The 27,654-nt window shown below is 39.4% G+C and overlaps 1 protein-coding gene across 1 annotated transcript in view; it reads right to left on the minus strand.

The window, feature by feature from the left end:
• PLCH1 (phospholipase C eta 1) overlaps positions 1-27,654 on the minus strand; it is a 163,275-nt gene that overhangs the window by 22,464 nt on the left and 113,157 nt on the right. Inside the window, exons 8-12 of the mRNA XM_054579866.1 lie at positions 20,350-20,470; positions 17,566-17,737; positions 15,168-15,275; positions 4,316-4,477; positions 1,561-1,632 (exon numbers count right to left, since the gene is read on the minus strand). Of these exons, the coding sequence (XP_054435841.1) occupies positions 1,561-1,632; positions 4,316-4,477; positions 15,168-15,275; positions 17,566-17,737; positions 20,350-20,470 (635 nt within the window). The remainder of the gene's footprint in view (positions 1-1,560; positions 1,633-4,315; positions 4,478-15,167; positions 15,276-17,565; positions 17,738-20,349; positions 20,471-27,654) is intronic.

Below are 27,654 nucleotides of genomic sequence, written 5' to 3' on the forward strand. Positions count from 1 at the left end.
AAATTCTATTTCTAGAGTAGCTAAAGTACAGCCTAAAAAGTTTACTTTGGAAAATAATTTTAAATCAGTAGTTGTAATAAATAAATAAATAAAATGCAAAAAGAAATAAGAAATGAGTCACCGATGGCAAATAATGTTTGTAGAAATCATAATATATCTTCTTTACATATAGTTTTGACACATTTTATCATGCTTAATGTACCATATAATCAATTTCTCATCTTCTTTTTTTAATAATTGTTTCATTATGATGAACTCTTCAGAGTGACCATCTTTTAGTGGCTACATAATTGTACATTATGTGATTGAATCACGGTTCACTTAAGTAGTCTTTATGGGTGAAAATTTTGGTTGTTTCCAGTTTTTTGTTATAATGACTGCTTTTTGAGCCTTTTAATAAATTATCCTGTTGTTGGGGCAGGAAATTCAGGTACGACAGTCCTTAAAATATAGGAAATAGCTTTACAGAAACCTTCATGCATAATGTCCACCATCCAGTAATTGATAACAGGGTTTACCTTTTTATGGAAGAGTAACATATATTTAGAAAGGGACGATAATTTTAAGTGCACAGCATAATGACTTTACACAAAGTGAAACCACCAAAAGGAAATAGAATATTATATGCTTCCCCAGCCTTTTGATTCTTCACTCAGTCACTACCTTTTCCCCAAAGGTAACTAACTACTAGTCTGACTTTTACCCTCTAGATTTTGTTTTGCCTGTTTTTAAACTTCATATAAAGAGATTCAAACTGTACGTACTCTCTTAGGTCTGGCTTCTTTTGCTCAATGTCATGTTTATAAAGATCATATTATTTTGTATAGTTGTAATTTTGTCATTCTCATTGTGATAAATATTCCTGTATGTGAATCTTAATTCATTCTATTTTTGATGGACTTTTAAATTATTTCGTATTTGTACTATTACAAATGCACATTCCATTACCAGTGGATGAGAGTTTCACTTGCTCACCATCCCCACTCACACTTGGTGGTGTCAGTCTTTTCATGCTCCCTATTGTGGTGGGTGTGTATGGAATCTCACTGTCATTTTAATTTGCATTTCCCAGAGGACTGATAAGGGCGAACACCTCTTCCACATTAGCCACTTGGATATCTTCTTTTGTCAAGTGGCATGAAGGTCTTTTGCCCATTTTTAAAAAAATTTAGGGTACCCGTCTTTTTTATTGACTTGTGGGAATTCTTTATATTGTCAGGATACAAGACCTCTGTTGGATGTATGTACTAAAAATATCCTTTCCCAGTATGCTCCTTGTTTTTTGATACTTTTGATGAACAGCAATTCCTAAATTTCCAAATAGTTTAATTACACCTTTTCCTTTTCTGGAGTCCTATTTAAGAAATCTTCAGTTATTCCAAGGTCATGATGATACTCTCCCGTTACCTTTCAAACTTAATTTAACTTAATTGAATTACACACATTTATCAATCTTTTCTTCGCTCTTATTCTCTGCCATTATTTCCCCTCAGCCTGCCTCCTGTTCTCCATCCTGATTTCCCTTCAGCCTCCCTCCCATTTGTCCGTCTTAATTCATACCTTATGTTTTCCAAAGTTGGTCATGAGGGATCGTCCATGTGATTTCTTTCCACTTTCCTTCACATCTGGATACTGAGCAAAGAAAGTATAATATAACTCTTTTTCTTCTTTGCTTTTATTCTTTGCTTAGTTCTGATGAAATGGCACGCAAACCCTCTTTCTGTCTGCCTCTGGGTGGGAAGCAAGAGGTCTCTAAAAGTGGCTGAGTCAGCCTCATGGCGGGGTGCTGGCACGGAGGGGCCCGGGCACCAGCCAGGAGACAGGACCTGCCGACAGTTTCCCGAAGCTGGGGCCACGGGCCTCTCCGTGGCCCGTCCAGGGCCTGCTCCCAAGGCTCTCCACCACGCAGGATGTACTTTTTTGAATGCCATGAGTGGGGATAAAATTATTTCCAGTTAGAAGTAGATTTACTTTTTAAAAAGGGCAAATAATCAGTAAAAGCCAATGCTATTGAATTAAAAAGGAATCGGATGGATCAAATACTGTTATGGAATTTTAAAACATTAAACACAAATAAAATCCAAGCACATGTATGTGGCAATAAGCCTGTTTTCATTTAAGTAAACCAAAGCAAAGCTTATCTGATCATTGACTTAATTCTCTCTGATCATTGACCGGACAGATGTATGGGAGCCTCAGAATTTTCCTCTTGGGGGTTAATCAAGAGATCTCCTTGCTCAAGCCTATCTTTCCTTAGGGTAGAGAAAGACCACTCTGCTAAAAGGGCGTGGGCTGTCATTCAGTTATCAACCCTACAAACAGGTACTGACGACATGGTTAGGGAGAGACCAACACAGCAAGCCACGCTCCCCCAGGACTTCTTGCCAAACTGAGAAGAAACACATATAACCACATAAATGGTATAAATGTGGGTAAGTAAAACCACTTAAAAATCAAAAGACCAAAGAGAGCATCTACATATATCCATAGAGACTAATCTGAGATGCCATTTTGGGTGGGGAAGGGGGAAGACTGAGAATTAGTTAGGGAAAAAGCAGTTCAGAAAAGGCTGGAGGGCTAAGGGGTTACAGGGTAATTTTAGTTGACAGTGTATATATATTGATTGCCTTTGAAGACCTATTAAAGCTGATCATTAACTGTTCAAAAACCCTGAAATCAAGAAGGTAGCCAGATGGGGTCATAGAAATAACAATGCTCTCAGGGTTAGAAGACCCAGTTCTGCCACCATGTAGCTACATGTCCTTTGGCAAGCCCCTTCTTCTGACCTCAGTTTTCTAACCTGTAAAATGGGGTGGGGGGGATGAACCAATTAATTTCTGAGCTCCTTTCTACTCCTAATAACACATCTATTGGTAGGAGGATCATGTCACTTATTAACCAAAACAGAATCCATTTAAGAGTGAAATGAACACTTTTAATAATTACACTAGGACAATGGATATAAAATAGGGCTGTCCCATGCAAGATGAGGTATATGGTCATCCTATTTAGTAGGCACCTACTATGCCCCCTAGGATTATGCTAAGTACATTACATATATTCTCATTTAATATATACAACCATCTTTGAAGATAAGTATGACTAAAATCCCAGTTTTACAGATTAAAAAATCTGAACTACAATGATATTAAATAATATGCCCAAAGTTAGAAAGCTAGTTAGTGATCAAACAGGTATTCTGTGTTGCTCTAAGTCTCCTCCGGGCTCACTCCCCCACCCATTCCATCTTTATATAGAAGGGTGATATAAAAGAGCTCTTTGCCAAACCATTCATTCAACAACTATTTATGAAGGTCTTACTATGTCCCAAGCACTGAACAAGCCAGAACAAAAATGGTTCTCAAGAAGACATGGTTCCTGTCTTCATGGAATTTATAGTCTAGTTGTGAAGACAGACACTGAACAAATAATTGCAAATGTTTTAAAAACTTCAGAAAAGAGAAGATAAAATAGGTTACTGTGGGCAATATAAGGGGATAGCTAACTGAATCCAGCAGTCAAGGCAGGATTCATTTAAGACATCACATTGAAGCTGGAATTTAAAAGAGGAAGAGTTAGAACAAATGTAGGAATGGAGTATTCCAGGCAGAGGGAATGTAATGTGAGGAAGGCCACAGCATATAAACAGTTACGGCTGGTGTTGACAACTGTGAGAGGCAGTATGACAGGGAAAATGAAGAGATCTGAGACTGGAAAGGTAGACAAGGATGCAGTGAAGCAGGTCCTTGAAAAGCCTAGTCGAGGAGTTCATAATTTATCCCAAGCATAGTGAAAAGCACTGCCAAGGAGTTCTGAACAATAGAGTAACATTATCTAACTTGCATTTTTAAAGAATCATGCTGATTTCAGAGTGGAGATTAAAGAGAAGAAGGGTAAGACAGTCTAGGTGAGAGGTGAAGTTGGCCTAGACTGGGACACAGCCAAGAAGAAGAGAAGTGGACAGATGGGAGACATGTTCAGGAAGTACAGGCGGCAGGGCGGGGAGGCTGGCCAAACACGGAGAGGCGGAACACGGCAGTATGCGGCGGGCTTGAGCCTCTCTGCTCACCTGAGTGTGTATGCAGAAGACAAGTGCGGGAGCACTGGGCTTTCTCCTGTCATCTTCACCCCCACCCACCCACTTTTAACTGTTTTTCATGTCATTTTGCAATAGGAGATTTTTATTTCTCAAACAACAGGAAGGCAGAAATGGAAGAAACTGGAGAAGCATTTCACAAATGACAAATGGTCAGGGACAACATATGATATGCTTCTTTTTCCTGTCAAAGGACAAGTACAAGAGGGAATCATATACCTCTTTCAGGTGTGCATTTAAGCCTTCATGCGTGGCCTTCAGTAGTGCCCTCACTGTGAAACTATCAGGATCTTCTTTGTCTCGAATTTGAGATTCCTTTAACAGTGACTCCAGTTTTTTCCTTATGAAAGACTCCACCTGATGCTCAGTGGTCCCGTTATTCTGCAAAGAATTAAGCGATGGAAATGATTTCCCTTAAGAAACACAGAATCAATTAGAACACACCCTTCATTCAAGCCAACATTGCTTTTACAATTTGATTCTCTCTCAATTAACTATAATAAGTTAACCTCATTGTACCACTTAAGTCTCCCCCGACACACACCAATCCCATTAAATAATGATTATTATGACTGCATTCAACCCTCAAGAACCTTATAAAGTCTTATTGCCATTTCCATTTCAGAGATGTAGAATCTGATGCTTAGAGAATTTAAATAAGGTGCTCAAGGTTGGAAAGCTAGCAAGTACCTGACACAGGATTCAAATTTCGGGCTCCTATGTCCCTCCCATGATGCTACATTTTTGCTTTCAATAGAGAGAAAGCCCGGGGGTATTTTTGGAGACTAAATTTTCTGTATCCACATAAGTAAATCTGAGCAAAAAATATGTTATTGAAAACACATCACTTTCTTCACTGAGGGGAAAAGAATGCTATGGAAGTCTCAGCAGCAATGAAGAGAAGGGTTTTCCTGCCATCCATAGTTTTCTAGCAAAGGTTCTACATTAGTAAAGCATGTTCTGTACACACAGGAGCAGATTAATTTTCTTAAAGCAGAAATTCATAGAGGATGGTAATGATAGATAAAGCTGGGAACATACTTTGGGACCAGGTAGTAGAGGCACTTGAAAGCAAGAGGTGTGGAGTCACTGAGAGTCTCTGAGTAGACAAGAGCCTGAATAGTATTTCAGAAAAATTTTTATTAATGGGCAGTGTGTGCGGAGAGAGAAAAGGTGCCTACAGATGAAGAGAGAGACACATTGGTCCCTCTACAAGCACAAAGAGCCTAGGCCAATGTGCTGGCTGGGGATTTAATAAAGACAAGAGAGAGTTTGAGAGCAAAATTCATTCTGCATAAGACAAAAGTACATCAAGCCGCTATACGCCAGGTGAGAAACATTAATAAGGCATAACCCTACCAAATCCTCGGTGTCGTGGAGACAGACGGCCTCATCGATGGGTAATTATAGAAGCGAGTGCAAGTAGAGTGACAGATGTAAGGGACACCACAGGAACCCGGAGGAGGGGAGTGTCAGAGAGACTTGGGAATGCAGAAGAGACTTCCAGGGCAGAGGACACCGGAGCCAAGCCATAAAAGACGAGTATATTAGTTTCCTGTGGCTGCTGTAACAAACTACCACAAACCTGGCAGTTCGAAACAACAGAAACTTATTCTCTCACAGTCCTAAATGCTAGAAGTGTAAAATCGAGATGTCGGCAGCACCACACTCCCCACTGAAGCCTGCAGGGAAAGATCCTGCCTTGCTTCCTTCAGTTTACAGTGGCTCCCAGCATTTCTTGGCTTGTGGCAGAATAACTCCCATCTCTCCCCGATTTCACATGCCTTCTCCTCTGTGTCCCCGTTCCTGTCTGTGTCATCTCCTCTTCTTATGAGGACACTTGGCATTGAATTTTTAAGGCACTCCCCCACCAGGTCAACCAGAGATCTTTAACTATGCCTGTAAAGACCCTATTCCCAAATAAGGTCACGTTCACAGGTACCGGGGATAGGACTTGGACAAATCTTTGTTTGATTTGTTTGATGGCAACAAATCAACCTATTACAATGAATAAGAGTCAATAATCTGGCAAAGAGTAGGGTGATGACATTCCGACATGAGCAAAACTATGACAAAAACAATATCCATGATAACCACGTGAACATGGAGAAAAGAATACAGGGAAATATAGAAAAAGCAACTATATTGTGCTAAGGCTCACAAATCACTGTCATATAACAATATTTAATTTAAGGAGCCCAACACCCTTGAAGGTAGCACTAGGGTTAAATTTTATTCATAAAGATATAGAGGCAGAAATATTCAACAACTTGTCCAAACACGCATACCTATGAAGCAGCTGGATTGGGATTTGATCTAAGATTTCCAATGCAAATTGTGTCTATTTCACCACACATTGATGCAGCCATCCCTCTTATACTGTTACAAATTAAGATGAATTCTTGAGTCAAGTTAATTATGAGCAAGTTAATTATCATCATATTTTATACCAGCATTATTCCTATATGACACCTGGGGAATACATGGCCACTATCCCTCTTTGGAAAACAGTAGGTTTCACTTAACGTCAGAAGGGAATCCAAGAAAAGAACTCCAGGAAGCAAGCACCGAATGCATTTAATCACATGATCCAGAGCCTGGCAGAGAGAGCATGTGTCAGGAAGACAGAAAGAGAAAGTGTGTAAGAGCACCTGGGGCGCCCAGGTCCCATAGAACGTCCCAAATACACATCAGTTCCCTTCCCTGGGCCAGGGCGCATGGAGCCGAGACAGTGAGGAGGTGACCTGTGGCCGTTATGCCCAGACGCTTTCAATGTCAGCAGGGCAAGGCTAAATACACGAAGCCAGGCCAGCTGGGGCTGGTGAAACAATGAATCCTTAATACAAAGGCTATAATTATTCACTTCACAGCCTCTAAACACTGAGAGTTGTGGCTGAAGGAATGCTTTTTCTGCCCGTGGGTCCTTTTCTCTCTGTCATTTATAGCACAAGAAAATGAGCAGCCGTGGAGTATCAAATAAAAGTGTGGCTGAGGTTTCATTACTATATTATCATTCGGTCCCAGAACCCAATAGCACTGCTTAAAGAAAGCTGAGACAGACATGTGACCCTGCACCCCGTCAGCATTCATGCAGCTGCATCGGGGACCACAGCTGAACACCACATGCATCTTGCTCTGAGCCTGTGGGAGCAGGAAGATGTTGCAGCAGGGGTGAGAGAGGAGGGAGAGGGGAAGGCAGCCCTTTAGCACGGTCAGGGGCAGTTTCCACAAGAGAAGTGATTGATCACTGTTCCCAAATCCTTTCTGGAGAAGTACATATGATCTAGAAATATCTACTATACATAAATAAATCAAACACGTAAACACATCTTTGTTTTGTCTCCTGTGTGAAATGAAAGGATCGCTGAAAAGGTGGAGGGGTGCCCAGAGCCTTGGCCACTACGCCAGGTTGGGAAACAGCAGGAAAAGGAAGAGACTGGGTAGAGGGGCTGACCTTCAAACGAGCACCCTCTCAAACAGTCGTGTGCCGCGTGCACTGAACACTGGGATCACCAGAAGAGTGTTCCAAAACCCCAGGCCACCCACACCCAGACCATTTACACGGGAATGTCTTGCACTGGGATTTTTGGAAACTCTCCTGTCATTCCAAAGTGAAGCCAAAGTTGAGGATCTTTGCTTTAAACCAAACAAACAAAACACTGGAATATCTCAATATCCCCAAATATCTGTTTTCTTTCTGGGCTAGAGTCTGGAGGCAGGAAGGATAATTTCTTAGCTGAGCTCTGTGAGTGCATGACAGCTTTCCAAACCCATAACCTAAAGGTCTTTTGGATTGGAGAGCAGCTGCTACTCAGCCAAATACTCGAGTCAGCCTCTGTCTCCCGCCTGCTCCTTTAAAACACCCTCTTCTATTCGGGACCAGTTGAGGACTTCAGTGATAATCATGCTGCTACTGCCATTCTTGTTACTGATGGTATCTTGCATTCACTGAGCACAAATCATGTGTCAGGCATTGTTCTGAGTTCTTTACGGGGTATGAACTGAGCCCTCATTTTAAAGTTAAATAATTACTTCATTTCCTCAGTACATTTGTCTCTTCCTCATAAAGAGACAAATTTTTGCAACAAGGCAGAGGGAGGATGACTTGTATTTCCAACTGGGAGAAATCACTTACTCTTATAATAATAGAACCTGTTGATTTGATTGGCTCTCAGTAAGACATCAGACAGACATTGAATCCTTATTTTTTCTGTTTGTCTCAAGATGCCTTCAAATAGGAACAGCTCTTTAGTAGTACAGAGCCTCAGGAAGCTCAGGAGAGAATTTTGGACTGCAAGTTTCTCAAGACTTTACTGCTTGTCACACAGTGCACGTGTGCAATGTCATGAGAAACCCCTAGGGCTGTAGATCAGCTCCTTCTCCAACTGAGATGTCACTTTTGGCCAGGAAAGGCCACAGCTAACACAGTTCAAAGCCAGGTGGGACAGCCACTTTTCAGGAGTATGAATGCAACTTATAAAAGGGACAGGCAGGCAGAAAGAGAGCTGCAACATTTTGAAATGTTATTATGATGTCCATTTAGAAAAAGAGGATAAAGAAACTCAGGTGTATAGAGATTGGTGAGCTCCTTAAGGCCATACAGTCAACAAGTGGCAGGGCCAGCTTTGAACCCAGGTGGTCTGTCTCCAGAGCCCATGAGCCCATGTATTAACAACTGCTAGTCTCTCTCTAATCTGCTCTGGGTATTCTAGCCCACTCTCAGCTCTCTATGAACTCACATTCACTAAGTTAAAACCATATCACATAACATTTTATGTTTGTAATTCATTGTTTGCTTCCAATGTGATTATGCCTCTACAGCTAGATAGACTCCCCTGAGAGGAGTCTATCTCCTAATGTAAACCTGAGAGGTTCACACACAATTAACGTCACCCCTGATATCAAAGATGGCCAATATATTTTCCCTTATCTGAATTAATCACATTGAAATTAAAGATTTTGTAGTTCTGAGAATCTTCTAGAAAAGCTTTATGTGATCCTACTTATGTAATATGAAATGAGAGGGTTTTTTTTTAAAAACAAAAATCAGCGTTTCCTTAATTAAATCAAACTCTAATAAATGATATAGTAGTTAACTCTAGAAAGTTCACGTAGCCCTGATCTTGGACAAATCATTTCATCCCTCAAAGCCTATTCTCCTAATTAGTAAAGATATGGTTTCTACCCCACCCCAATGGTTATGGGAATAAAATGAAATCCTATAAGTTAAGTCCTTAGCATACTGTTTGTGCTTAGTGAGAGGTCAATAAATGTTAGGTATTTAAAAGCTGGTTTTGTCTAAGTTATAAAATAATAACTGTACAGTGTCAGAAAAAGGTAGCAAAAGGTAATGTTTCTTTAGAGCTGTTAAACATACATTTTTAAATGTTATTAAAGCAAACATTCTTTATGTATTTTAATTAAGAAAAAGCAAAAGCAAAATACAGTCCAAAATAAACATAAGTCTGGGTATGTGAATCTGTATACAGATGCAGGTTTATGTCACTGTAACTTCATGTTTTGAAGTCTCCACTGCTCCAATGATGAAAGAATTTAAAAAAAGAAAAGTCATAATCTGGGTCAAAAATAAACAAAATCACTGCAGATTATAAAAGCAGCTGAGCGTCACATTCAGAGCAGGAAAGGCTGGCCAAGAACTTAAACCTAATAGTGTAAGAAACTAAAGATGTCCCACATGCCGTGGGAGATTCGACCTGGTCTCACAACGTGAAACCAAGGTGGTGAAGAAAGCTGGGGCAGCGTCCTGGCTTGTAACAGAAAGCGTTAAAAAAAACTACTGTGTAGAAGATATAAAATTTAATATCAAAAGAGGCAGGAGTGACAAGACCACCAAACACTATCAGTTTGTTTGGTGATTATATCAGGGATGTCCAGGGGCAGAGAGCTCCAAACCATCAACATAAGGGCCAGTTAGGAATGCCAGGCATAGGCGGGGGCGGGGGGCGGTTCTCAGTCGGAAGCAATACCTAAACCACGAGGTGAAAAGGATGGATGCAGACTGAAAAAGAATAGAAGGAAAATCCATCCCATTCAAAATTAAACCTTTACCCCAAAATTCTAAAACCTGGAGGAAAAGTAATGCCAAGACAGAATGGCACAAATATTAACCCATGAAACAAGAATTCACTCTTCATGTTAAAATTAGTGTGTTTAGATGCTCAAAAGTGTAAAAAAAAAAAATAATAGCCCCTCCCCCCCAAAACCCAAGAAACTAAGAAGCCAAATAATGAAATAAGAACAGCTGTCTATGAAAAAGAATAATAAATTTTGTAAATAAAGAGTACAGTACTGAAATTAAAAGAGCAATAGCTGTAATATACTCTATACCAAAGTCAAAGAGATAATTAAAGTATTGATTGCAAATGGTACCCAGAAGTCAGCACAGAGATAAAATATTAAAAAATAAATAAGAGATATGGAGAACAGACTGTGAGATTCCAACATAAATCTAATAGGACTCCCAGAGAAACAGGGCTGAGAAATGTCAAAGAAACAATATTCAAAGAAAAATAAAAGGCTGAGCTCCAGAACAAAAGAAAACATGAACTCTCTAATAGGAAATGAATACTGAGTGCTAAGAAAATAACTAAATAAATCAACCTCACTCCTAGTCAATAGTGAAAGTACAGAACAAGGATAGAAAGGAACAGATTATCAACAGGAAAAGAAAAATAAGACTCTTAGGAAACTTCTCCTCTGCCATTCTAGTTAGTTTCCAGAAGACAATACCGTTGAAATACAAGGAAAACTATCTACATACATACACACATATGCACAGCCATGTGCTGCTTAACAATGTGGATACATTTTGAGAAATGTGTTGTTAGGAGATGCTGTCATTGTGTGGACATCACAGAGTGCACTCACACAAACCTAGATGGTATAGACTGCTACACACCCAGGCTCTATGGTGTAATCTCTACTCCTAGGCTACAAGCCGGTACAGTGTGTTACTATGCAAAACAACACAAGGTTAAATCGAACACAAGAGAAAACAATGCAATCAAGGACAGAGCCAACATGAGATGTATGAGGCTGCTGCCAGTGTAACATGACATACTGTTTTACAGTAAACTTGTTTTCATAAGTAGAAAAATAAACTCTAAAACAATGATTAAAAGTGTAGTACATATACAAACCAGGAACAGTCATTTATTATCATCATCAGGTGTTATGTGCCATACATAGTTGCATGTGCCACACTTTTATAAGATTGGCAGCACAGAGGGTTTGTTTACACCAGCATTGCAAACATGGGAGTTGTATTTTGTGCTTTGATGCCACCACGGCTCTGACATCACTAGGTGATAGGAACTCTTCAGCTTCATTATAATCTTAAGGAACCATTGCCAAACATGCAGCCCATGGTTGACCAAAAGGTCATTATGCAGTGCATGACTCTGATACATACACTGTGGCAGACCTTAAATATTCATTACCTCTACTCTTTGGCAGTGTAGCACAAGTATATCAGGTACTAGAGACTACGGGACTCCTTCCAGGCCACCTTGTCTGTTCCCCACCCCTTGTTGTCAGGCATGTGGGCATTTAGTCTCTGAGTGAACACGTTCAGTAGTGAGAACCCCCAACCCGCATGAGGTAACCCATCCCTTCTGTGAGTGCTGACACCTCTTTAACCAACAGGATCCATAACCTTTAAAATGGGTCAAATCCTAAAACAAATCACTTAGGAGGAAAGGTGAATTTGTGGTTAAGAGAGTGGGAAGAGAGGAAAACAATGACTATTTTTAGTGTGAGATATACACACAGATTGAATAAGGCTTTTAGGGCATTAGTATAATACAAAAAGTTGTTACATGTGACTGTTCTACAGCTCTTTTAAAACTTGTTGAAAGGCTTTGGTGTTTGTGACATGAGCTTCACATAGGAGAGAGGGAGCTGATGTTTGTGCCTAAAAGGCTGGCTTAACCAGAGAGAGCAAGAAAAAAGATACTGCATAACTTAGGTGGAGAGGAAAAAAATCGGTGAAGTTGAAATATGAGGGTGGAAAGCCTACAAGGTACCCTGAAGATGAATAACGGTGGGTTAGCCTCACTGCGTCAAATCTGATCATTCTCCTGTGGTTGAAAGGAAAGTGTTCCTGTGCCTTTGAGCTGTGTGATTCTCAGATCGCTGAACACACAGGCTTTACCTTGTGGCTCACACATCATGAGCCAGATTTTCTTTATGGCTAAAGCCACAAAATAGTATGAGGCAGAAGCTTAAAGGATTCAATTAATTCAACAACAGAAAGCATCTATTACATGAGAAATAAACTTTCTGTGTGCTTTGAACCCCTTAAAAATAACAGTAGACTAGCAGGAGTAAGAAGACCTGTGTGAGGGTTCTGCTTCTCACACGAGGGTAACGTGGGGCGAGCCACAAATTCTGCTTCTGACCTTTGCATTTGCTGTTCCCACTGCCTGGAACAGTCTTCCCCAGATACCAGCATGGTGAACTCTCACTTCCTTCAGGTCTTTGCTCACTTTACCTTCCCTAGGAGACCATTCCTGCCCATCCCATTTCAAACTTCGACAGACTCTTCATGTACCACAATTTCTCCACTTTTTCCCTCATTTTCTCCCTTTAGCACTCACCACTGCCTAGATCATGATGTTACTTATGTAATTCTTGTCTCTCCTCCCTTTCTCCCAATAATGTATAAACTCCATAAAGGCAAAGATTTTTGTCTGTTTTGTTTACTGATAGACACCCCAACAGCTATAACATGATGGTTGCATCTCCAATAGAGATATTGAATATAAAATTGGTTGAATGTACAAATGAATCTTGTATAAGTCTCATGAGAGTTAGTATTCTAGAGTGTTCATGAATGCTAAGCTAAAATAGTTATTGCAATAATTCAGGTATAACTTATAAATCTAACCACATTCTGTGGAGTTACAACTAAGATTAAGAACTTCCTCTAAGGTGGTTACTGGTTTCACATAAGCTATGCACAGTACAGCCTTAACACCAGGCAATTTACATTTGACACTTATAATGGATTTGAGACCCTTGCTGACAATAGGACTACAAATGGACTGATTACAGGCAAACACTTTGGCTTTCTAAAGGCAGCATTCTCTTTCCTTAGAAGAGCTCAAAAATGAGGGGGATGGGGAAAAGGATTTAGAAAAATGGAGTAAAAGCTAGATTTCCACTAGAATGTTGATATCTTTATGTATTTTCTCTCTGAAAGTCTAATGAAGACATGCTTATAAATGTCATAATTAAGGAGTTTTCTGCCTTTCACTAAGGCCCAAATCAACTAATCCAAATGAAAGATCAAGACTGTCTTTACCGAATTATGTTTTAAATTATCTACCTGCATGTGTTCCTAGAAACCGACCAACAGACTTTGAAAATGAGAGGAACTCAGTTGGATATTTTTACAGGTGAAATTATGGATTTGTTTCTATAAAACTGTAGCTAACTCAACTTAATAATTACAGATATTTAACTTAGAATGCTCACTGACACTAGAGAAAAATTATATAAGTGCGTGGATTTAGAAACCAGAACAACTTGGGTTTTACTCAGAGCAAAAAATGACTACATTGTGATAGTAATTAAATGTCCACCATCATTTTCCCTAAAAACAGCATTCCCTAAATTCATAACTAGTCGAAACTCTCTGTGCCCTGTGTTCAAATGATAGACTATTCTGAGGCTAGCAACCAAGATATCTTGGAAACAAGATGCAAAGGTAATGAAAATCAGAGACAAAAATCTGGTTTATAAAATAAAGCTAAAAAAATTGAGCTTAAATCACCCATACTCACAAGTTATTAATCACAATATAGTGAATATCTGGATGAGCAGAAAAACTGTTTAAAACATTAAGTATCATTTTACATATGTAAATGTATTTAGATTAATTTTCTATCACCACAGCCCCATTAGTGGTAGTCAATTGAGCCAAGATAAACTATTAAAGAGAGATTAATACAGTGGTGATTTTTTTTCCTTTTCACTTCAAGCTAAATCTTTTAAAGAATATTAAAGCCAAGAAAGGAATGTCTACTGAAACATCAGCTGTCATGAAGCTCTTGCTGCCTTTTGAAGTGATGCCAGCTTCCTTTGGTACCTATAGGAAGGTAGCACAGTTGCTATAACCTAGAAGAGAGCAGGCTGTTTTTAACAATGCAATAGATAAACTCAGGGCAATGATGCAAATCAGGAGAATTGATAGAAAATTTCTCTGTCTTCTTGAGAATAATAATCCTGATATCTAGAGGAATACCACTTTTCTACCTAAATGAAATTGCCAACCCTGTAACAAACTAACACAAGCAAATGCTACTCTCAGGTTGATGTGTGGTTCTGACAATCACGTGAGTTGTAGAAGATGGGGATGGCGGGCAGCGGGGGCCGGGGCGGGGGGGCCTGAGGTCAAGGTGGGAGGGGTGTCTTTAAGCTTTACATTTCCCCCAGGCTTGCCTTCCCTTTGAATTACCTGGCTAAATAGTACTTTTCTAGAAAGGCAGCTCCTTGAGGTAGGACAGGGGTCTGAAGTACCATACAGGTAACAAAATATTCTATGCCATTTTATTTAAAATGTAGTAAATTAAAGAGCCACCCAAGACTCCAAAAAAGTTTGGAAATCCTCCTGCCCAGGGCTCATTTTCTTAGGGCCGGGATGGGCATGCTAGAGAAGCAGGCCCACGTGCAGCTGGGTCCTGCAAGCAAGCCTCCTGTGAGCAGGAGGCAGAGAGACAATACTAAAGTCAGTTGATTTCAACAAAGACAGTGACATTTCTAACTGCAATTTGAGTTTTGCCCAAGTTGCGATAGCCGGAGATTTGTCCCTGGAGATAGCGTCAGATAGGTTAATTGCTACCATTCCATCCAACTTGAAGATACGAGACTCCTTGATTCATTCAGTCCATAAATATAGGAGGGTCTGTGCATAAGCACACAAAGTGACTTTCAACAAATATCCTTTTTTATCCAGTACTTATCCTTATATTTATGAGGATTCCAACACAGCTGCAATTTTTATTGCAGCACATTGAGGGTAAAAATTAGGGCCTTGCCTATAACTTACATAATGGAGCTTGAATTTGCACTCATCTTCAATTTCATCTGCACTGTCTTCGTCTGAAACTTCTCCTTCCTCTGCATCATCACCAAGGTGATAAGGCAACTTCTTGCCCTGAAATGGAACAAGACACTCGATTTCAAAATGAAAATAAATTCACAAGAGCCCAAAGATGAAAGTGATCCAAGTGTCCACCAACAGATGATGAGATAAACAAAATGTGGTATATGCATGTGATGGCATATTATTCAGCCAAAAAAAATGAAAAAGGAAGGAAATTATGACACATGCTACAGTAGAGATGAACTTTGAGGGCTTTAGGCTAAGTGAAATAACCATCACAAAATATGTATGATTCTGCTTATATGAGCTACCCAGAGTAATCAAATTCATAAAGACAGAAAGTAGAAGAGTGGTTCCCAGGGCTGTGGGGAGGGGAGAATTGGGAATGGTCTAATGGGTATGGAACCTCAATTCTGCAAGATGGAAAGAGTTCTGGGGATTAGTTACATGCCAATGTGAATGTACTGTAACAGTACGGAAATGTACACTTAAAAATGATTAAGATGGGAGGTAAACTTTATTATTTGCATTTTATTACAATTAAAAATAACTTTTAAAAAGTGAAAAATAAAAATGTGTTATCCCCTGGCCAATCACTACTTCAGACTGACTAGCTGGCAGACAGTCTGAATGATAAGCAAAACAAGGGAGAAGAGACTTTCAAGAAAAGGCAGTTTAATTACTTTTAATGAACTATAACTAGTTCTGGATGTCATATTTACCAAAAAAAAAAAAAAGCAGGCTTAGTTTTGAGAATATACAGCTTATCAAAACAAGCATCATACCCATTAGTGCCCTTAAAAGTAGCATGCATATAAATATATATGGTTGGAAAATGTGTATGTGTTGTCTATATCTAAAGTGGTAAGTAGCCATTCAAATGATGCCTTTTGGATCAGAAATCATAGAAGCATGCTTCTTTATAGATCTAGAATTCTCCTTAAAGTCTAAAGGGTGTCACGACTAGCTAACAGACCTCAGCTGCCCTGAAATACTTTACTCATAGCCTACTTCTGATGCCACCCCTTCGAATGAGCTCTTCAGATTTTCTGGATTTGACGCATCCTGGGACATTCTGTGTCAAGCGACCGAAGTCATTACTCAAAGGGACTCAGTTCATATCAATATCTACCTTCAGTTTCACTGTCCAAAATGGAAATATTTGAAACAAATGGACTTATTCTGCATTTAACCTGACTGTTGACTAAAGATGATTCAGGAAAGTAGAAACATTTATGAGGTGATAGAGGTAAGAGTTTTCCAACCCAGCCATCACTATTCATCACAAAAGTTTGCCATACAAAGACTTCAGGAAAATTGATGATGTTATCTCTTGCATTATTTGGAGCTTTTAATCAAAATGCTTTCACACATACAAATGCATAACCTCTTTGATGGAGTCTATAATACTCATTTAATGATAGAAAAACAGGTTTGATCAATCCCAGAGATGAATACTTTACATCTTTCCCATTTGCTCACCTCCCTTAAAGTCTTGCTATGAAATCACACTGTTCTTTGACTTTTTTGCACTTCTTCTGTGATATTTGGGGGGTTGTGTTTATACACATCCCTTTTAGGTAAAATATAAGCCAGTGTGAATATTGATACTTACTCTACTGGTCTTCCTTAGGTTTTTAGTCTGAAAACAACGCAATTATCCAAGATGGTTTTAGTGCAAACACAAAATTATCTGGAATTAAGTAAAATCACAAAGCAATGTGCAGTCTCAAGGAAGTGTCTTACTGGCTATTCTGCACATTAATAATATCCATTGCAGGTAGTAAGTTTCCCCCCCAGAAACACCTGTTTATGAAACATCATTCTAGTCACCGGCTGCTCCTTCACTCCTTCCTGACAGGCACTATGTCTGCGCCTGTGCTCCCCTTTGAATGGAGCGCTTCTCACTTATACAGTCAAGGCTGATCAACTGTGAAGGCTGTTTGTCTTTTTTGACAGACAGTTACTGGAGCTTGAAATGGGAGAGAAGAATCCGAAAGAAATGCTTTCAGATATAGACACAGGAGTCTTCTCTGCCTCTGAACCCCACACAGTGCTCCAGTCTGAACTAACACAAGCCTAAAACATTAAGCCTTTAGCTTATAGTATTAATATTCTCACTTCATAAAAACATTCTAGAATATGCAGTCATTCAATAACTAGCTTTTTTTAAAAGGTATGACTATAAATAAATTGGACCAAGGTTCATGTACAAATCAAGACAATCTTTCATGTATGGACTCAAATTATTATCCTCCTGGGAAACCAGTTTGTAATCCTTAGGGGAGGAAGAGATGAGTTGGTCATTATTGCCTTTTACTGTGTCCCTTCAGATAATTACCTTCACCAGGATTTTGCCTTTCAAACTTTGAGGGCTTGGAAGCTGCCTGGACTCCCCTGTGTCTACAGATGATAAGTCCAGTTTATCCTGGAATATTCCTTTCAGGTAGTGAGCAATCTTCCTCTGCTGCTGTACACTGCAGTGGTTCTCAATAGACAGTATGACTGGGAACCTGCAAAAAAAAAAGCACCGCATTCTAAAGGCAGAGCACAGGCAGCTCAGGGCGTTTCGAAAATCATTCTGTATTCACTATGTTCTTGCAATCCTGGTAACTTGTGAGAGGGGTGACAGTCAAAACGCTTTAAAATGAGGAAAATGAGAGATGCATTACAAAACCAAAAAACTCCTCCGAGTAAATATATTTTACCAGGTGTAAAGGCCAAAGAACACACCAATCCACTTGGGACGACTTAGTTTGATATTTTGTATCATGGGGAAAAAACGGTGTGTGTTTGTATATATCTTTTAAATGAAGAAAAGAGAAAATTTTAAGAGAAATGAGAAGCCTAAAGAAATAAAACTCTTATAATTTTGTCTTGTTTATTCAAAAGCCTAGAAACATCTAAGAGACCACTGAATATCATTAAATGCAGATATTTGCATTTAATATATATCATAAATAAAATATATAATCAGCCCTCAGTTTCAATATTACTATTGAGGGTAAAATAATGAAATTTTGTGTTTTATAGCATTCTATGCCAGGCATTTCAAAATCATTTGTATAGAATTATATACTAAGTCTTTACTTTCAGAAAAAAGAAAAAGGAAGAAAAGATAAGCATTCATGCACCGCCAACACTCAGGTTTCTGCGTGGAGTGCTTGAGACCTAAGTAAAGTGATTGCCAAAGATAGCCTGGAGGTAGTGGCCAGGCCAGAAAGGCAGCCAGAACTGATTACATGGTATTACTCCTCTTTTGACTTTGTTTTTTCCTTGGAGCAAGAAATTATTTCAAATTTGGATTTATTTTCATTTTTTTTCCGTTTTCCATCAACATCTTCCAAAGTAATATATATTTTTCCATATTTACAAATCAATATATAACTTGTCTAACATAACTATGTAGAGAAAAATTTTTATTTCTGAATTTGCATTACAAGCAGAAGAACAATACAGGCTGTGACCTCCTGAAAGTATATTCTATCCTTATTAGTAAATCCTGATACCAGAGGTAATTTAAGAGATGAACCTTTGTGACTAAAGTCAGTTTGGTCATCTGACTATAATCTGTCTGTTCTTATGCCCTTACAAGGTTTTCCACAGTGTGGCGGAAAAAGAAAGAAACAACAACAAACTAGCAATCCTTAGTGTCCATGCAATCACATCATGGAAATCTAACAATGACTTTTTAAATAGCCGACCTGTTTATAAAAAGCCTAGTAGTGTCTAAAGATGCTTAATGTAAAACAGTGTTTCTCAACAAGGGAGGAGAGCAATTGTGCTGCAGTACCCCCTCAGGCACAGGGACATTTGTCAGTGTATGAAGATATTTTTACTGGTCACAATATGAGGGGTGCCACTGGCATTTACTGGGTAGCGGTCAAGGATGCTGCTCACCATCCTTCATGCACCAGACAATTCCCCCACATCAACAGTTATCTGGCCCAAAATGTCAATACTGCAAAAGATGAGAAACCCTGGTTTCTAACATGCAAGTGAAGCTTAAGAAAGAAAAAAAGAATGAACTTTTAAAATGTGCCAAACCAGCTTATTAATGGCTTTAATTTGAAGTGCTTTTCTCCTAAGGATTCCCAAACGTGATGTAAGTACTTTCAAGTTACCAGAGGCTCCCCTGAGGTACATAGGTAGCAGGTCTTCTCAACACGGTGCTTCACATTTTGGGAATGAAGTGCTAAATTCACCTCTTTAACTTGACTAGGACTAATAGTAATGATGCATTAGAAATCAGTACTTGAGATTCTACCATGTATCACAGAAGACACCATAAACTAAAGCTGCTATGCAGCAAGGGTCTCTTATTAGAACAGCATTTTAACCTCGTGGGTAATTCATAACAAGGCCAAATATTAAAAATTTTAAAGACTACTAAGTTTTATAAGATTAATTTTATGCAAATGTAATTTTAATTTGCTTCCATATAGCTCTAAAACTCAGAGGAAAGTTCTGAATGTATAATTATACAAATAACAAAAACATAGGCCAAGAACAACCACTTGAAAAATAATGACTATTAAAGGAGAAAGGAAATAAAATAGAAGACCAGAAGCCAAAAAAGGAGCATGGAAGCAATGACAGCAATGGAGAAGAGAATGTTATAACAGAAACAAATAAAAAAAAAACAAGTATTGGGGAGAAAATAGTCAACATTATCAAATACTAATAAGGAGTTAAGTAACATAATTATGCTAGACACTCTAGTATATTTGGACATCCAGCAGGTCTAGAAACCTAGATATTATTTTACTGAGTTGTAATAAAACATCAGTAAAGTACTCTGTATAGTAACCGGTGTTTTCAGACTTTATGGACACTCTGTACAACCTGGGCTTAGAAATTTTGAGGTCGCTCTTTGTAAGACTATGCTTTGAAGAGACAATTTCTAGAGACAGAATGGGGTAAGGAATAAGTGCAGCATAAGAAAGTATGTACATGGAGTCCATGTTACTTGTTCGTAATGTTCTCTTGGGAAGGAAGGAGAGAACAAGGGTAGTAGAAAGGAGAAGAATACTCCAAGGAAGAGTGTGTACTTCTGTAGTCACATTCCGTCAGGCAATTCTCCGTGTGCTGGCTGAGCTCAGCTCCCCGGTGCCACAACACTTACTCATTCTTCACAAACGCGTGCTTGTTGATGGTCTCCACAACATCTCTGAAGGGAATTTTTGAAGTGAGAGTATAACCGTGGTGAACAACTGGCTCTCCATCCGGGCCATCCCAGCAGTCAACTGCCAAAAACAGAACTTCATATCAACAATCAAAAGCTTCTGGCATTTACTAATATTTCTGGAAACATCAAGCAAATATTATTTTATTATTTGAGATTATACATATCATAACCATGACAAAGATGTCAAACAGAGAAATAGGTGTCCTGCCGTATTAACATATGTATCAGAACAAGGAATTAAAGATAGTAAGCAATTTGGTTTGGGGTGCTTATAAGTTAACAAAGATACCATATTCACAAGCAGCTTAGCATTTATCATGAATTCTCACAGTAGAAACTGACTTAAATCCAATCAAGTGGTCCAAGAATAGTGATATTTCTTAACAGGTTGTTTCATTACTTTCCCTTCTGCAGTTTGCTAAGGTCTTTTAATAAGTCACATTGACCATCTCATTAGTAGTAAGTTTTTTTTTCATTTTTATATACTTAAATTATGTTTCCATTAGATTTATTTTCATTTTATTAATTCTACAGTAGTTATAAATTAACATCAAATTCCTAAGTTCAAATCCTCAGGCCCTGCCAAAATTTGTGTGAATATGGACAAATGATTGAATTATTTAAAGTCTTGTTTTTCTCATCTATAAAAGGAAAATCATAATAGCACTTGCATCATAACTTTCAGTGATGATTAAGTACATATAAAGGTGCTTATAATTTGGCACCCGGAGCAGACAGTATTACTGATAGAACTGACATTATGCGTGTAGACAAACTCAATGGCTCTGAGCTGGAGAAAGGCACTAACTTCCTCGTCCTCCTCCCCAACTTAAAGTGCACCTTCTCTTGTTTCAAACTCTGCCATCAGACTAATTTCTCAAAACACTGCCTTCACCATGTTGCTCCTTTGTTCAAAAGCCTACCCTGTGTGTAACACATAGTATGTACCCAGTAGATATAGACTAAATTGATTGATAACTATCCTGCAGCAGCCCCCATGTGTTTAACGTCAAGGTCCCCTATCCCTGGTACTAGAGACTGGCCAGAGCTCAGCCCGTTTTCCCTGTCAGCCTGCACACGACTGGACTACACTGACCGGCCTTCCCTTGCAGGGGGATATGGTCATTGAAATTGGCCAGACATGATGTGTAGCGCATCCAGGCCTGGTTCACAGAAACTTGTCCTGCCTAGTCATCCGTGCCCTCTCTTCTGCTGTGACTTCAGCAATCGTTGTTGTAGACGGCACAGCCACAGGACGGACAGAGCCTGGGCACCTGAATCACTGCCTGAAAGATTCTGCCGTTAGGAACAACTATTTCTGAACTTCACATAAATAAAAAATCAACTTCAGTTGCTTTAAGGAACGAGATGTTAGGTTTGACAGTTAAAGGAACTAGTATCATCTCAATTAATATCCTAGCTCCTGTCTGACAAGTCAACTTTATTTTTTCCTACAGCAAAAGTCACAGACTTGTTCTTTTCAGCCAGGCAAGTGTCCTCACCTACAATCCTAACTCATGCCTTTGCTTCTTTCATTTAAGGTCAACGGACATGCCTCCTTCTGCTTTCACTTTGTTACCTAAATCCCAATCCACGCTAAGCAAGGACCACCCCCTGGAACCTTGCCAGCTCTCAGGACATTGCCCTTCCTTATGGTAGGGCGTCACAAGCTCAAATACCGACAAGAACCTAGCAAGTAAGATAATAAGGACAGTAGGCCAACAGCAAATGTGTGTCTAAATGAGATAACTCCTTCTCACTCTGGTTACCAGAGCTCAGAAAAATCCAAAATCTAGATCTCATTGCTGTGAAAATCCCCAGGTTTTCGCCATTGGCAATTAATCTATTTTTAAAATTACAATATGGACCAAACAAACTATTCTGCAAGCTGGATTTGATGGATGGAATGCCAATTAAAACTATCTTTTAAATAGGGCCACACAGTTCAGGATGACCCCTATTCTCTATCTTATGTGCACCTTCTCTATACGTGTGTTTTGTATATTATCTTGAAATAATATCTCCATTTCATTGAAAATATGTTCACCATAACCATAATGTGATTTTAAAGTTATTATGTGTCAATGAGTCTGGACTATGATGCCACTTTTTGGTCTAACACCAGTGTAAATATTGCTGCAAAGATATGTTTTAGATGTGATTAACACTTCAGACTGCTGGTCACGATGGCAGTACAGGCAGATGTGGTTTGCCTCCTCCCACAACCACATCAAAATTACAACTAATCTATAGAGATACCATCCCTCAGAACTCTCAGAAATCGAGTGGAATGGAAGTCCGATCACTACAGAATTAAAGCAACCACATCCATCCAGACTGGTAGGAGGAATGAAGACGCAGAACAGGCTGTTCCCACACCCATATGTGGCAGATAAAAATTTGGGAGGGATATCTCGGGAATGAGGAGTCCCAGTCCCACACCAGACCCCCAACCCAGGTTTCTAGTGCCAGGAAGATAAGTCCCCACAACTTATAGCTGCAAAAACCAGCAGGGATTGAGTGGGTAGAAGAAACTGCTGGAGCCTCAGGCAGTTCCTCTTAAAGAGCCCACACATGGACTCACCTACTCAGACTCACTCCCTCTGAGCTCCAGCACTGGGGTAGCAGCTTGAAAGGCACCAGTGGCACACAGGGAGGAACTGAAGTGGATGGCATCAAGGCAAGCAGAGGCCACTGTCCCTTTACTGAACCCTCGCCCAACAGAGCTGGCAAGCTGGTGTGATATCTGAGACTCCATCAACCTGGCTAACACTGTTTGCCCTGCCCTGGAGATCACCTGAAACTCCATCCCACCTGACTTCAGGCCCACCCAAGCTGCTTTTCCATATGAATGGCTGGTCTTAGCTCATACTGCACAATTTCCTAAATCCTTTCAAACAAGCAAGAGCTGGCCTCGGTAAGCCCCAGGCCCAGCACTAGAAACCACCAGCCTAGATTTACAGCTTGGCTTTGCCTGGAAATCTCCAAGCGCAGCCTAAGTAAAAGCCATACCATACTGCTTTACAGCTCACACAGGGTGTCCAGGGCAAAACACAGGTAGGGGCTGAGCTTGGCCTGCACCACCCAGGAAATCCCAGAGCATACTCACCCGGTGGACAGGTATAGACCACATCAGAGCATCACCACCACCCTACTCCTGCACAGCTGATTCCATGAGTGGCAGAGATTCGTGGTAAGTGGTCACAGCCAATCCTTGCAGCTGACTGGTCTTGGTAAATCCCTCCCATTGATCTGCTAACAGAAACCAAGGCTCAACTATAAGAGAAGGATGTACTCAGCCCACATGAAGGGCACATCTTGACTATCCAGCTTGGGTGATAGGGAAGGCTGTGTCACTAGACCCTACAGGACACCTATTACATTAGATCACACTGCCAAGACACGGGGTCAAAGCAGCTCTACCTAATGCATAGAAACAAACACAGGGAGGCTGCCAAAACAAAGAGACAAAGAAACATGACCCAAATGAAAAAACAGATCAAAACTCCAGAAAAAAAAAAGCTAAACAAAATGGAGATAAGCAATCTATCAGAGAGAGAGTTCAAAACACTGTTGAGTTCAAGGATACTCAAGAAACTTAGTAAGGATCTCAACATCAGAAAAAAGATCCAGTCAGAAACAAAGGATACACTAATTGAAATAAAGAACAATTTACAGGGAAACAACAGTTGAGTGGAAGAAGCCAATACTCAAAACAATGACTTGGAACATAAGGAGGCAAAATGCAACCAATCAGAACAACAAGAAAAAAGAATCCAACAAAATGAGGATACTATAAGCAGCCTTTGGGACAATTTCAAGAGGTCCAACATTCACATCATAGGGGTGCCAGAGGGAAAAGAGAAAGAGTAAGAAATTGAAAATCTATTTGAAAAAATAATGAAAGAAAACCTTCCTAATTTGGTGAAGGAAATAGACATGTAAGCCCAGGAAGCATAGAGTCCCAAACAAGAGAGATACAAAGAGGCCCACCCCAAGACACATAATAATTAAAAGCCAAAGTTTGAAGATAAAGAGAGAATCTTAGAAACAGCAAGAGAAAAGCAGTTAGTTACCTACAGGGGAGTTCCCATAAGATTGACAGCTGATTTCTCAAAAGAAACTTTGCAGGCTAGAAGGGATTAGCAAGAAATATTCAAAGTCATGAAAAGCAGCGACCTACAGCCAAGATTGCTCTACCTAGCAAAGCTATCATTTAGAATCAAAGTGCAGATAAAGAGCTTCCCAGACAAACAAACAAACAAAACCTTAAAGGAGTTTATCATCACCAAACCATTACATGAAATGGTAAAGAGACTTAAGAAAAAGAAGATCAAAACTATGAACAATAAAATGGCAATAAATACTTATCTATCAACAATTGAATCTAAAAAACAAACTATGCAAACAAGAAGAACAGAGACAGAATCATGGATATGGAGGTCATTTTGATGGTTGCCAGATGGGAGAGGGGGTGTGGGGAAATGGGTGAAAAGGTGAGGGGATTAAAAATTACAAATAAGTAGTCACAGAATAGCCATGGGGATATAAAGTACAGTGTAGGAAATGGAGCAGCCAAAGAAATTATACACATGACCCATGGGCATGAACAATGGTGGAGGGATTGCCTGAGGGAGTGGCGGGGGCAGGGTGCTGGGTGGAGGTGGGCAAAAGGGGGAAAATCAGGACAACTGTAATAGCATAATCAATAAAATAAAATTAAAATTAAAATTTCCATCAGTAAGCGTTGGGTAAAGCAAATTATTCTCCTTAATGTGAGAGGTGGGCTTTGTCAAATCAGTTAAAGGCCTTATAAGCAAAGACTAATGTTACCTAATACAGTATCCTATATAATCAATTAATCATTAGTTGTTAAAATATTCTTAGGGAAAATAATTAGAGAAGGTAAAAGGAGAAAAAGCTTTAAAGGTTAATACCATAGGAATACTAAAAACAAAGTTTAATAATAAAGATGTTGTTGAGAAGACCAAAAGTTTTGGGACACTATTACACAGTTTCATATTGTTCCTTTGGGCTTGCAAATGAGGTCAACTGTATCAAAGTAAACTTCCAGAAGAGATACTATATCCATCCTTTGACATATATTTGATGTTATTTTTTTTTAGATATTTTGTTTTCTTTTTAAAAATGTTATTTATTTATTTTTAGGAAGAGGGAAAAGGAGGGAGAAAGAGATGGAGAGAAACACCAATGTGCAAGAGACACATTGATCGGTTGCCTCTTGCATGTTCCCAACCAGGGACCTGGCCCACAATCCAGGCATGTACCCTGACTGGGAATTGAACCAGTGACCTTTCAGTCCGCACGCCAGCACTCAATCCACTGAACCACACCAACCAGGGATACTTGACATTCTTCAATTTGCCTTTGGATATAGGTGTTGAAAGAATAAACAGGTGTTTCAAAAATACAGAATTTCAACAATTTACACCTTGATTTATAGCTCCATCTTGGATGAGAAAGCACATAACAGCGTTCCTCATAAATCAACTAATCTTTTCAAAATAAAAAAAAGCAAACAAACAATGTAGACAAATCAACATCATACCTGATCTGATTATCATGAAAACCTAAAAATAGCTCCTAAAACTGCATTGATCATAAAAGAAGGTGCTCTTTTGCTAACATCCATAGCCGACGATCGGTCTCCTAACGTTCAGTTTTTAGATTGGATTTCATGACTTGTCTGTTAAGTGGAGATATCAACACTCTTGACCGATGCTGATATGCTAACATGGGGCATTGGTAGCCATGTTCAAATGGCAGTGACATTTCCTATAAAAGCCCATGCTGTCATGAGATTGTTGGCAAGGTCGAAATCCCCCTAGCCACAAAACAGCCAGGGCCCATTTGTCAATCCGGTCACACCGGAGAGGCTCCTGAAAGCTCTCTGACGGAGCTGGTCAGCTCTAAAGGCCGAGCAGCCAACATGACAGCTCTTCCTAATGTCACTTAAAAACGTCCCACCCTGACAGAGCTCCCAGTGATAATAGGAAAGGCTGTAAACTGATTATACCAGCAACACTACATCACTTCCATAATGAGAGTGGAAATGCCTTGGACAGAACATCCATCTTTATAAGCAACTCAGGCTGAAAATCAGGGGAATAAAAGGCCATGTAAAAAATGCTATCAATTTGATTTTCTGACAAGTCCACTTTACCAAAAAAGATTTATTATTCTTCCGCAAGACACCATATATATCTTGACCAAGGACATTACTACAGCTGAATTAATGGAGATGGAAAATACAATGTTATCAAAATAGAAGCTTGAAAGTGAAGAGATTCTTTGGGTCACAATTCCTTGAAAAAACTGTCTAGAATTATTATTCTCTATCTCCAAGTGGTATATTTGACAAAAAATCCTGCAGAAAAATATCGAGGGGACATGCAATTATCAGTTCATGACCTTGCTACATTCTATAAATCAGGTTCTTTAAATCCTAGCTACAACTGTTTGAGAATAATAACAACTTCATCTGGACCCAAGAACATACATACATTGGTGTCTCCAGGCCCAAGTTTCAAATGTGAGCTAAGATCTTCAATCACAGGACTGATAGAAATTGTCAGGAGATCACAAAAAATAATACCATCAAATCTTAAGTCTTCAGAAATATCAAAATATCTAGATGCCAGGCCTAATCATGAGACAAGCAAATTTCTCATTTTAAAGCCAGCCTGCCCACTGTGCCAAACACTTCAATTTTTCTAGCCCTTCTAGAGCTGGTCATGTCTTTCAATGCTTGTTCCTTACAAAAAAATAAAAAATAAAAAAATAAAATAAAACAACACAGACTTCCTAGAAAACAGTGAAGTGTGGGGGTCAGATTTGAACTTGGGTCCAAATCCCAGCTTCCGTGCTTCCTAGCAATGGGGCCCTGAGCCACATACTGCACCCCAAGTTGGGGTGTCTTCATAGGGAGATGACGCCCTCTCCCTTAATGATGTAAAGAATTACATGTATGGTAACTGTATGGAGCCACTTCATCAGAAACTAGCCCACAAAGGGACTGAAATCATGGTAGTCCACAGTACACTTAAAGCCAAGGTGACAACCACATTTTTGAACAGTAGATAGATCAAGTATTAAATACAAAGCGGACCAAGTCTCCCAGGTAAACATAATTCTTCTCAACGAAAACCTTCTAAAAAATAGTAGCTTGACTTTCACTGTCCAGGCATAGATTATTCCAATAGTAAAGACTTCAAGCCAAAT

The sequence above is a fragment of the Pteronotus mesoamericanus genome, unplaced genomic scaffold (assembly GCF_021234165.1).
Source record: "Pteronotus mesoamericanus isolate MK-2021 breed Mesoamerican mustached bat unplaced genomic scaffold, CSHL_Meso_final contig_116, whole genome shotgun sequence".
Lineage (NCBI taxonomy): Eukaryota > Metazoa > Chordata > Mammalia > Chiroptera > Mormoopidae > Pteronotus > Pteronotus mesoamericanus.